The sequence below is a fragment of the Pseudophryne corroboree genome, chromosome 7 (genome assembly GCF_028390025.1).
Source record: "Pseudophryne corroboree isolate aPseCor3 chromosome 7, aPseCor3.hap2, whole genome shotgun sequence".
NCBI lineage: Eukaryota > Metazoa > Chordata > Amphibia > Anura > Myobatrachidae > Pseudophryne > Pseudophryne corroboree.
Window position 1 is genome coordinate 49,940,550 of NC_086450.1, and position 13,576 is coordinate 49,954,125.

Sequence of the window (13,576 nt, forward strand, 5' to 3'; positions counted from 1 at the left end):
AATGATTGCACATTTTTTTCCACTCATCATTGCAGTTAAAGCACACTAGAAGACATCCTGCAGTGTAGGGTTAAGCAGATCAGCCAGGCCCATGTGCAGCTGATTACACTTGTATAAAGTCCAAGCTTTGCTTCTTGCCTCAACATATTTCTAGGTTTTCCTGTAATATTTTTGATGCAAAGTTTGTGCAAAATAAAATGATGTTAGAAATGCCTTTCTGAAACACCGGTGACCCTGTTGTTCTCGTATACTAATGCATTTTCAGAGACATCACTTTCAATAGCACAATAATAATACATTCTTGCTAAAGGCAAGCCACCATTCAGTCCCCTCGCTGTGAATCTGATTCCTAGAAAATACTCCTCATAATGAATTAGATGCACAGTGAGATATTCAAACTGAGCCAAGATTAGAATATGACCATAATCACTTCTGCAGTATACTATAAGTATGTGCCCCTCTCTTACTCCTCTCACTGCCAGATGCCTGCAGTGGTGTGTGTGTGTGTGTGTGTGTGTTGTGTGTTGTGTGTGTGTGTGTGTGTGTGTGTGTGTAGCGGATAGACTGCAGTTTCATAAAGTGTCATTTTTCAATTGTGTTTTTTGTTCAATATCCTCTTTTCTATATGTGATTGTTCTGTTCCAGGTGACTGGTCTACAGGCCACCATAAAGAACTTAGAATCTGGTCTCCGAGTTGATCTCCCTGTGAAAAAAGGTATGTTTTATTAATGTACTGTACTGTATGTATGTATTTATTTCTGCCTATCACACACAAGGCAAATGTAATGTAGGGATGAAGGGGTTGGGTATATGTGGCCAGCGGTCAGGAGACCATCGGTCACCATACCGATGCCGGGATGCTCGGTTGGGGGGGGAGAGGGGGTTGCGAGCGCAACGAAACCCCTTGCAGACACCGACAAGTGGAAATAGTCCCTGTTAGCCGGCATGCCGACTCTTGGGATTGCTAGGGGGTGGGATCCCGACGTCTGTATCTCCTGACCGCCGGTCACACAACTACATCCCGAATAAAGATGTGTCTATATACACACATAGCCCTGTTTGGCACGCCATTGGCTTTACGACTTGTGCTTTTTCTTAAAATATGTATTTTAATCTGCTACTTTATACCAATTATAATACCAGTCATAAGTACTTAAGGGCCCTACACACTAGAAGACATAACCAATGTGAAAGATGAACAATTTCCCTTGAACTTCCAGGAGTCCTGATAAACGAAATTGAGTGTACACACTAAGCAATTTGTCAAACAATTTGAAAGACGAAAGATATCTTTGGAATTGCACCTTATTTACATATTTTATCATTGGGGAGGCATTTCTGGGTGTATGGGCAGGGCTGTAGAAGGGGGAGCCAATTAAGTTTTTTTATCACCCACTGCCCCACCAATTATATTTCCACTATGCCACCAACATAATTCAAAATTAATTCTAATAGGTTAAATATAATATATTTATATATAGATAGGCAGGTGTGGCACTCCTGGCATCTGAGAAACTTGAATGGAGATATGCGTGTTCAATGGCATTCAACATGCATGTCTCCATTTAAGTTTCTCAGACGCCAAGAGTGGCACACCTGCCTATCTACATACATCCTTTTATGTATGAGCACCTAGCGCAGGATATTTATTACAGGGAGAGCCGGACCTGCGTTTTATATATATATATATATATATATATATATATATATATATATATATATATATATATATACACACACCTGCCTATCTACATACATCCTTTTATGTATAAGCACCTAGCGCAGGATATTTATTACAGGGAGAGCCGGACCTGCGTTTTTTATATATATATGTATATATATATATATATATATGAAAAAGAGGGGGAAATAGGGGTACCAGCGACTTACAGTGTCTATCAATTTAAGTAACTATGAAGAATATAGCAGGATACGGTTTTAGAAAAAGGGTAACAATATATTTATTTATACAATTTATAACATAATGATGGGATAAAAAAGTAGGTAAAAATTTTTTTTGATATGCAGTAAAAAAAAGGAGATTTTAAAAAACATAAACAGGTAAAAATAGAGTATATAATTTAGCTAGAATCCCAAATCATGTAAAATCAGTAAAAACAATTTCATACTGATAAAAAATTTCAGGATGATAAAAATGATGCTTATCTCTTTGAAGATGGAGAGTCAGTGGAGGTACACCCAACGCGTTTCGTCCTTAGACTTCATCAAGGGGTAAGGGACTAGTGTACAAACACTCTTATTTATAGCAGCACTGATTAAGGAAGAGTGTTTATGACATCACTTCCTGTTAGTGTTAATCTTTAAGAATTATAACACAAAACTAAATTTAGATGTAGATACGAGATATGGCTACTGATAGTGAGCCCAATTATAGTGTGTGATGTGAAAAACGAGCAAAATACATGGAGAAATCATATATAAACATGTAAAAACGGACAGGACGCTTTTCGCGTCACTTCCGCCCCACTTCCTGTGTCCTCCGGGTCTCATTGCGCATGCGCACCTCGCGCTGTTTCCGGTCTAGCGTCCTCGTGATGAAGTGGCTTTGCCATTCTTCCTGTTGCGCGTAGACGTCTCCCTGCCCTTCTTCCGGCTGGGCGGGTGCGTGATGCCTTGTTTCAGCTGTTCCCAGCATCTCCATAGTGATGTGTGGTTTATATACCGGGATGCGGTGGCCATCTTTGAAGTGGTTTTTTTGGGCTATGATTCTAATCCATACGGCGGCCATCTTTGAGGAGCCTTTGGATCGCAGACACTGCTTTATGTTTGAGGTGCAGAAGCAGGTCAAACAAATAAAACAAACACACATATTAGTATTTGTAAATAGAATGAGTTTAAGAAGACTACTTAAACATACTGCTTTGATCTAATTAATGCTTAATGGACCAAAGGATGGATTATATTTAAACCCCGATCTGGGTTAGTGAGAATTTCGACTACTGGACTTTCAACAATAAATTGCAGTGTTTTAAAAATTACTATTTAGTACATTATTAATGCAGCATTAGTATACTATGTCTATTTAAATATTACTAATTATAGGACGATTTTCAGATAAGTGCAGAGAGTGGATTTTCTGAATGGTGATAAGGTGTCTGTATGGTGTTATAGATAAAATACTGAGTGACTGGTGCAGAGTTTTAGGGATATTGTGAGGATAAATTAATGTAACGTGAGGAGAGTATTTTCAGAGATACGGTGAAGATCTTAGATCATTAAAATAAGTGAATTGAGTGTCAAAAAGATTGTGGTTAAATTACAAGAGGCGTTATGAAAATTTAATAAGAATAAAGATATAGTGTCTATACAAATAGTGGATTATTTGTATGTCAATATTCCCTGTATTGCCACCGTTACGAGCTAGCTGGTCTACCCTTATACAGTACCCAATCTTCTCAAGTGGTTACCCACTTGGTACTGATTGGGCCCAACACTGCTTAGCTTCCAAGATCGGACGAGATTGGGCGTGTGCCAGTGCGGTGTGACTGTATTTTTCGGCAAAATGACTTATTCACACAGTAACAGGTTTTTATTGGGAATAATTGACATTTTATATTAGGACCTGATTTATAAAAGTGCAAGGTGACGACAGAAGAAGAGGAGTATACTATACACATCCATAATTGTTTGGTCGTCGATGCCTCTGTCAAAGAAAGGGTGCGATTTCATATCCTTCGTTGAAGCCCAGAGGGTGTGAGGTTTTTAGTTGAAATATCCAGAACATTTCTCTCTGGGACAGTTTCTTAGCCAGGTCTCCACCTCTGTCTCCACTGGTCACGTGCTCGATGGCTTTGAAGGACATCTCTTCCGGATTTGAATTATGTTCAGTTTTAAAATGTCTATAGAGTAGAGGAGTTTCCAGTTTGTTCTTGATACTCCTCACATGCTCTTGTATCCTAATTTTAAGAGTTCTTTTAGTCTTTCCTACATATTTCTTATGACAGGTACATTCTATTAAGTAGATTACTGATGTGATGTTGCAATTCATGAATTTTTTGATTTTAAACTCCTGCGTGCCGTCCGTAGTACTGAATGTTTTTCTATTGGGGTTGAGATCCTTGCAAATATTGCAATGTCCGCATTTGTAGGACCCAATGCATCTGGGTAAGGTATGCTGGTTCTCTTCAGGAGGTATTTCCCGTAACATGCTGGGTGCAAGGATATCTTTAAGGTTTCTCGATTTCCGAAATACGAGTTCCGGTTGGGTCGGGAGGATCTCCTTAAGGATTGGATCCATAAGAAGTATGGGCCAGTGGTTTCTTAATGATTTTCTGATTACATGTTCATGGTTGTTATAGGTAGTTATAAAAGAGACCGCCTCCTTCTTTTCTGCCTTGTCTTTGTATATCAGCAGGTTTTTCCTTTCCAGATTCCTTGTTTTGGTGATGGCTTTGTCCAGGATTGCTTTGGGGTATTTCTTCTCCTCAAACCTTCTTCTATATATTCCCAATTTTTTACGAAAAAATAGAGTGCAGCGCAACTTGTGAGATATACTGTAACTCTAGTTCTAAAATTATTCATATATGACTATATACAAAAAACCTGTAACACACAAACCCAATATCAGGGCTTCAGCCAACCCCTAAGAAATTGCAGTATAGGTATACTACTGTAGTATGTGTATGGAAATAGGGGGGATAGGGGTGCGGCGACTGGTGGTGTTCAACAGTAAACATAAATACAGGTATATATAAAAAATTTCTACGAGAGTGCAGGATGCAGAGAGCCGGAAATGATAAAAAATATATGATTTTAATTTACAAATAACACAAGATGAATAAGACAAATTGTAAAAGGCTAGAAACAATTTTTTTTTAAAAACAGAGTGGGTAAAAAATCTAGGAGGTCAGACGCGTTTCGTCCGCTCAGAATCCAACTCGTTTCATCCGCTCAGGACTTCATCAAGGGCCCTTGATGAAGTCCTGAGTGGACGAAACGCATTGGGTTCCCTCACTGACCTCCGTTCTCACTGAGATAAGTCTGACCTCCTAGATTTTTTTATCCACTCTGTTTTAAAACAGTTTTTTGTTTCTAGCCTTTTACTATTTGTCTTATTTATTTTGTGTTATTTGTAAATTAAAATCATATATTTTTTTTATCATTTCCAGCTCTCTGCATCCTGCACTCTCTTAGAATTTTTTTTATATATACCTGTATTTATATTTACTGTTGAACACCACCAGTCGCCGCATCCCTATCCCCCCTATTTCCATATATTTATATATAAATATATAATATTTAGAACCCATTATAATTAATTTTTAATTACATTGGTGGCACAGTGGAAATATAATTGCAAAAACAAATCTGCTACAAGCGCCTAGAGATATTAATAACTGGTTCAAACAACAATAAAGCGCTGCCAAAAAAAGCACTGTGTATGTGCCTTTAATAATTTGTACAAGAGAAAAAAGAGAAAGATTGGCTGAGCTTATAGTGTTGTTAGTATACCATAATTGTGGAGAGCTGACAACCAAAATAGATAAATATATTTATTTAGAATAATAACACACCAATAAAAACTGGTACACAATATATAAAAAAATTATAAGATTTGTGTATACTCTGAAAAAACCGTATTAATAATTGATAGACAGTGTCCACAGATTAAGATAGTTACAAGAGCATTACCTTAATACAGATGTAAATTTGTAACACTGTTTGAAAGTTGTATTATTGCTATTGCATGCTTAATGAAATTGTATCGCTTCAGAAGATTAACTTTGTAGCAAATCTTTACTACAGGTGCAGAGGCAACATGCACACTGTAGCTAATAAAACATAGAAGTCCCAGCAGTGAAATATCAGTTATTAGTAGTGTGTGATTACCTCTCCTGGGGCTATGCACACCGAGCGTCCTCGGTGGAATCCACTATAGCCCTAACTGATGGAACAAGGAGAGGAATTACTGAATAATAAAACAGAGGCTGCTACTGTGTATTTACCGGCGTCTTTAGTATATTTACCAAGATGTTCGTATGATCTGTTAGGGGCTAGATGAAGTCCTTTATTGCCCACTTAGATAGAAACCAGGGCCGGTTCGAGGGCCCTCGGCGCCCCGGGCAGGGAATGGGGGCGTGGCTTAATACAGGGGGCGTGGCCAGTTACGCCCCCTGTACAGTAGAAGCGCCGCTTAAATGCTGAGCGGTGCGCGATGACGTCATCGCGCACCGCACAGCAAAAGGTCCTCTCCACGAAGGGAAACTAGACGCGTAGCATCTAGTTCCCTTCGCGGAGAGGACCTTTGCTGTGCGGTGCGCGATGACGTCATTGCGCACCGCTCAGCAAAGGTCCTCTCCGCGAAGGGAAACTAGACGCTACGCGTCTAGTTCCCTTCACAGGGGACCACAGCCGGGACAGCCGCAGAGCCGGGGGACACAGCGGGCAGCGGAGGGCACAGCAGTGGCGGATCTTGCCATGGTGCGGCGCCCTCCGGATGGCGCCAGCGCCCTCCGGAAGGCCGCGCCCCGGGCAAAAGTCCTGCTTGCCCGTGGCAAGATCCGCTACTGATAGAAACATATGGTGTCCTGGTGTTTCCAGTCAGAGCTGCTGCTGTTAGTTGAGTGCACGCTGGCCGCGGCTGTCATTAATTAAAGAGAATCCTCTGGTGGCTATAGGCGCCGTATCGTAGCGCTGGCCGTAGCCACCCTTAGTAGCAGGAGTAACCTCTGTTAGCTGAAGGCGCCGTGCAGTGGCGCTGGCTGGAGCCGCCGTTTATTGTAGAGGCTCCAACGAGGTGGTAACAGCCACAGGAGATGTATGAATAAACGCTGAGCAGTAGCGTTAGCCGGAGCAGCCTCGTGTTAATGGAGGGAACCTTCTATTGAGTAGCGGGGAACGTCCCCGTGGATGAGCGATGCCAATAGAATAAAATCGGTAAAAGGTGATCAGAGTAAGGAAATATAATTGGTGGGTCAGTGGATGGAGACGCTGAGCGGTCAGCGTCTCCCCTCCAGCGGATCCCGTCAGCGGCTCAGCTACAATGAAGCCGCTGGCGGGGAGGGAGCCGCTGGAGGGGAGATGCGCTGAGCGGTCAGCGGCTCCCATCAGTGGCCTCAGATATGAAGCCGCTGGAGAAGAGCCGCTGCCGGGGAGGGAGCCGTCTGCGGGGGGGTGAGCAATGTCACATTGTGGACATCGCTTATCGCGGCTCCGTACACACATGCTGTGATGAGCGATGTCACAAGTGACATTGCTCACATTGAGCATGCTGCAGGGGCGACCGCCAACCTGCAATCAACGAGCGCAGGTGCGTGCATTGTTGATTGCAGGACCATACACACTAGATGTGAACGATATATCGTTCACAATCGTCTGTATTGGCCATATTGGTCAAAAAAATCATCTAGTGTGTATGTCCCTTTAGGGTCTAATTCTTGTTCGTACGCATATGCAATTGCGATTTTCTAGGCTACGGATTTGCTAATGTTAGCAAGTGAAGCCGCTGTACTGAAATGAAAAGAGACGCCCACCGGAGCCATCACACACTCATTTGCAATTGCGTACTCATTGCAGCCTATATGCAAAATCGAGAAACATCGACCTATGGCTAGGCAGACTGGACACAGCACTAGCGACTCAGATGCCATGTTTTTGCACGTAGCCGATGACAGGTACACGCCCCGAAAACAGCCATGACACGTCTGCGTTTCTCCAACCACTCCCCATTACCACCACCAAATGGACACTTCCTGTCGATCACTTCTCCATGAAATTCTCTTTCCGAGCAAGATCGCTGCGGCCAGCTGACGCATGCGCAGTCTGCTGATAATCTGATGCATATACATCAGCCATTGCGTACAAACATGAATAAGACCCTCAGTACACTATTAATGAATTAAGATGCAAAAAGCAGGGTATGCAATCTGGGCAAAAGCTAGATGGATACGTCTTTGTACGCAAGCAGCAGTTCAGAGACTCTGTCACTGGGCGTTTCATTACAGATCTCGGTGGCTGCTACATTTGCATATCCGCAAATACCTACAAATCCGCAGCTGCGGTGGCATTAGCAAACCTCTCTGAATCAGGCCCGTACACTATTAGCAAATTACAACACAACATTTAGGACAAAGTAGTAACGCGTGGGAATCGCTACCCATGGGGGAAGTGTCTAGGTCACGCAAGACATTTTGCACCATATGACGCAAAGAGGATAGGCATGTGAGGACATATGTGTAATCTGCACTAAACATAGCCATACAGTAATATAAATATCATATATACTTCCCAACATTGGAGATATTAGGGCGCAGGGGCTCTAGGGGGGGCCAAGCCTCAGAAAAAGAAGGCAGTGCTTCGTGACACCCATGGTTCTATCACTTTGAGGGCATACCCAGCACTCTCCGAGATGCTGTTCCCACCACCACCACCACCACCACCGTGGGACACTGCGGCCTGCAGGTGGGACAGCGGGAGAGTCCCAGTAAAACAGGACTGTCACACTGAATGCGTTCCAGTTGAAAGGTACAGCATATAACAATAAACTAGATGACATACCTTTTTATGTTTGTTTATACTATCTAAAAGCGCTTTACCTGTAGCGTCCTCTAAAAACAGAAAGAAAGAAGAAGAAACAGGAAATACTGTAACTGCAGCTGTTCTTTAAAAATGCCACCAAGCTTCGTCTTCTTTCTCCATCACTGGGAGGAGCACTCCCAAACAATTTAATGGCTGAAAGGAAGAGGGGGATGATTTTTATGTGTCATTTAGTTTACACAGGCGCGAGTGAGTGGGTGGAACGAGTGCATTTAGATATGGCGTATTTACGTTAATTATGCCAGGGGCCGAATGTACCACTTAATCTGAATAAAAGACGCTTTGTTGCATAGCCATGTCCTGTTTCTCTTTATGTTGGTGCATTTCATAGTCCACTAAGTGGATAGAATTAAAAATAAATAAATAAATAATTAAATTGATTGTACCCAATTTGTCTTAAACAACCCAGACTTCTGATGCCTCAATTAGCTGCAGTCTCTTATGATGACAGTAGTCCTTTCATATGCAGAACCGCGCTCAATGGAAGTGCGGCTTCTGTAGTTCCTGGAAGTGGCTTGCCTTTTGATAGCAGAATAAATATTAGTCAAGTCAGTATTGTCACATCCATTTGGTTTAGACATCCTTCATATCCTTCTGTTTAATACAGGACACTGCGCAAATCTTCTCGCTGAATGCCAACCATTGCCCCATGACAACGTGCCCACTCCCACTGATGAATAATGAGCCCCCAGCCTCCCTGCTGCATAAAGGATCATTCTTCTGTTTATTAATACAGAATACAGACTGTCCTGCAGGGCTGCTGGAAAACCTTTGACAGGATGTACACACTTTTCATGTTTACAAGACTATCAGCTTTCCAGCTGTCAGAATAAAAATGGCAAAAGTGTTGTACAAATAATATAGGCTGGCTTATCATACCTCCGTGCTTGAGAGATGGCAAAAATGCAACAAGCTGCGTCTTCATTATCGCTGCTATAGATACGGAGAGGTCCCGCACAGCCAGGGTCGGACTGGCCCACAGGGGTACCAGGGAAACCACCGGTGGGCCCCACTGCCTTCCTCTAGGGATTAGGTTCCAGACTGTGCACTTGTATTATACATGGTAGATATGTTGCATTACACTGCACAAGTCTATTGTGTATTTCAAGCCTCTGTGGAGGCTGGCCACACCCCCTTTATAGGCTGACCACACCCCAAAGTATGGGCCCCTATCACTGCATTCCCCCGGTGGGCCATTTATGCCCCAGTCCAACACTGCGCACAGCCTGGAATTAATTTCTCCTGACCAGTCTTTTCATGCAATCCAGTGACCTCTATGACTAAATTCTGTGAGACGTTTGGGTACTGCACACGTCTACCAAATATACCTTCGTAATCGGAGACACACCATGGGGTATTGTTACTCAAAGTCCATTTTGGTTTTCAATCGATTTAGTGTGACAGGTGTTTATTAAAGCCATAAACTTATATCTTACATTTCTCTAACGTCCTAGTGGATGCTGGGGACTCCGTCAGGACCATGGGGAATAGCGGCTCCGCAGGAGACAGGGCACAAAAGGTAAGCTTTTAGGATCACATGGTGTGTACTGGCTCCTCCCCCTATGACCCTCCTCCAAGCCTCAGTTAGGTTTTTGTGCCCGTCCGAGCAGGGTGCAATCTAGGTGGCTCTCATAAAGAGCTGCTTAGAAAAAGTTTTTTAGGTTTCTTATTTTCAGTGAGTCCTGCTGGCAACAGGCTCACTGCTACGAGGGACTTAGGGGAGAGAAGTGAACTCACCTGCGTGCAGGATGGATTTGCTTCTTAGGCTACTGGACACCATTAGCTCCAGAGGGATCGAACACAGGCCCAGCCATGGAGTCCGGTCCCGGAGCCGTGCCGCCGACCCCCCTTGCAGATGCCGAAGTTGAAGAGGTCCAGAGGTCCGGAAACAGGCGGCAGAAGACTTTCAGTCTTCATAAGGTAGCGCACAGCACTGCAGCTGTGCGCCATTGTTGTCGGCACACTTCACACCAGCGGTCACTGAGGGTGCAGGGCGCTGGGGGGGGGCGCCCTGGGCAGCAATGTATAATACCTTTTTCTATGGCTAAAATACATCACATATAGCCCTTGAGGCTATATGTATGTATTTAACCCCTGCCATATATCGCAAACTCTGGGAGAAGAGCCCGCCGTTTTAGGGGGCGGGGCCTATTCTCCTCAGCACACCGCGCCATTTTCCTGCTCAGCTCCGCTGTGAGGAAGGCTCCCAGGACTCTCCCCTGCACTGCACTACAGAAACAGGGTAAAACAGAGAAGGGGGGCATATTTTGGCGATATTTTTATATATTAAGCGCATATAACAGAAACAACACCTTTTAGGGTTGTTTATATACATTTTTATAGCGCTTTGGTGTGTGCTGGCAAACTCTCCCTCTGTCTCCCCAAAGGGCTAGTGGGGTCCTGTCTTCGATAAGAGCATTCCCTGTGTGTCTGCTGTGTGTCGGTACGTGTGTGTCGACATGTATGAGGACGATGTTGGTGTGGAGGCGGAGCAATTGCCGGTAATGGTGATGTCACCCCCTAGGGAGTCGACACCGGAATGGATGGCTTTAATTATGGAATTACGTGATAATGTTAGCACGCTGCAAAAGTCAGTTGACGACATGAGACGGCCGGAAAACCAGTTAGTACCTGTCCAGGCGTCTCAGGCACCGTCAGGGGCTGTAAAACGTCCCTTACCTCAGTCAGTCGACACAGGTACCGACACAGATGAATCTAGTGTCGACGGTGAAGAAAGAAACGTATTTTCCAATAGGGCCACACGTTATATGATCACGGCAATGAAGGAGGCTTTGCATATCTCTGATACTGCAGGTACCTCAAAGGGGGGTATTATGTGGGGTGTGAAAAAACTACCTGTAGCTTTTCCAGAATCAGAGGAATTGAATGACGTGTGTGATGAAGCGTGGGTTAACCCCGATAGAAAACTGCTAATTTCAAAGAAGTTATTGGCATTATACCCTTTCCCACCAGAGGTTAGGGCGCGCTGGGAAACACCCCCTAGGGTGGATAAGGCGCTCACACGCTTATCAAAACAAGTGGCATTACCGTCTCCTGATACGGCCGCCCTCAAGGATCCAGCTGATAGGAGGCTGGAAACTACCCTGAAGAGTATATACACACATACTGGTGTTATACTGCGACCAGCAATAGCCTCAGCCTGGATGTGCAGTGCTGGGGTGGTGTGGTCGGATTCCCTGACTGAAAATATTGATACCCTGGATAGGGACAGTATTTTATTGACTATAGAGCAATTAAAGGATGCTTTTCTTTATATGCGAGATGCTCAGAGGGATATTTGCACTCTGGCATCGAGAGTAAGTGCGATGTCCATATCTGCCAGAAGAAGTTTATGGACGCGACAGTGGTCAGGTGATGCGGATTCCAAACGGCATATGGAAGTATTGCCGTATAAAGGAGAGGAATTATTTGGGGTCGGTCTATCGGATCTGGTGGCCACGGCAACAGCCGGAAAATCCACTTTTTTACCTCAGGTCACCTCCCAACAGAAAAAGACACCGTCTTTTCAGCCGCAGTCCTTTCGTTCCTATAAGAACAAGCGGGCAAAAGGACAGTCATATTTGCCCAGAGGCAAAGGAAGGGGTAAGAGGGTGCAGCAAGCAACTACTTCCCACGAACAGAAGCCCTCCCCGGCTTCTACAAAGCCCTCAGCATGACGCTGGGGCTGTGCAAGCGGACTCAGGGGCGGTGGGGGGTCGACTAAAGATTTTCAGCACACAGTGGGCGCGCTCACAGGTGGACCCTTGGATCCTGCAGGTAGTATCTCAGGGTTACAAGTTGGAATTCGAAAAGTCTCCCCCTCGCCGGTTCCTAAAGTCTGCTTTACCAACGTCTCCCTCAGAAAGGGCGACGGTATTGGAAGCCATTCACAAGCTGTATTCTCAGCAGGTGATAGTCAAGGTACCCCTCCTACAACAGGGAAAGGGGTATTATTCCACACTATTTGTGGTACCGAAGCCGGACGGTTCGGTAAGACCTATTCTAAATCTGAAATCCTTGAACCTGTACATACAGAAATTCAAGTTAAAGATGGAGTCACTCAGAGCAGTGATAGCGAATCTGGAAGAAGGGGACTTCATGGTGTCCCTGGACATAAAAGATGCTTATCTGCATGTCCCAATTTACCCTTCACACCAAGGGTATCTCAGGTTCGTGATACAAAACTGTCATTATCAGTTTCAAACGCTGCCGTTTGGTTTGTCCACGGCACCTCGGGTCTTTACCAAGGTAATGGCCGAAATGATGGTTCTTCTACGAAGAAAAGGCGTATTAATTATCCCTTACTTGGACGATCTCCTGATAAGGGCAAGGTCCAGAGAACAGCTGGAAGTCGGAGTAGCACTAACCCAAGTAGTGCTTCAACAACACGGGTGGATTCTGAATCTTCCAAAATCTCAATTGACCCCGACGACACGTCTGCTGTTCCTGGGAATGATTCTGGACACTGTTCAGAAAAAGGTGTTTCTCCCGGAGGAGAAAGCAAGGGAGTTATCCGAACTTGTCAGGAACCTCCTAAAACCAGGAAATGTGTCAGTACATCAATGCACAAGAGTCCTGGGAAAGATGGTGGCTTCTTACGAAGCAATTCCATTCGGCAGATTCCACGCACGAATATTTCAGTGGGATCTGCTGGACAAATGGTCCGGATCGCATCTGCACATGCATCAGCGGATAACACTGTCACCAAGAACAAGGGTGTCTCTTCTGTGGTGGTTGCAGAGTGCCCATCTGTTAGAGGGCCGCAGATTCGGCATACAGGACTGGGTCCTGGTGACTACGGATGCCAGCCTACGAGGCTGGGGAGCAGTCACACAGGGAAGAAACTTCCAGGGCGTGTGGTCAAACCTGGAGACGTCTCTTCACATAAATATACTGGAGCTAAGAGCGATTTACAATGCTCTAAGCCTGGCAAAACCGCTGCTTCAGGGTCAGCCGGTGTTGATCCAGTCGTACAAAATCACGGCAGTCGCCCACGTAAACAGACAGGGCGGCACGAGAA

At 44.5% G+C, this 13,576-nt stretch overlaps 1 protein-coding gene and 1 pseudogene across 4 annotated transcripts in view; one reads left to right on the forward strand and one right to left on the reverse strand.

The window, feature by feature from the left end:
- The window catches only part of SPAG16 (sperm associated antigen 16), a 1,801,610-nt gene that overhangs the window by 245,387 nt on the left and 1,542,647 nt on the right, over positions 1-13,576 (forward strand). For all 4 annotated transcript variants that reach the window (XM_063933150.1, XM_063933149.1, XM_063933151.1 and 1 more), the window contains one exon: positions 646-715. In XM_063933150.1, the coding sequence (XP_063789220.1) occupies positions 646-715 (70 nt within the window). The remainder of the gene's footprint in view (positions 1-645; positions 716-13,576) is intronic.
- Positions 3,396-3,514, reverse strand: LOC134947327 (5S ribosomal RNA; annotated as a pseudogene).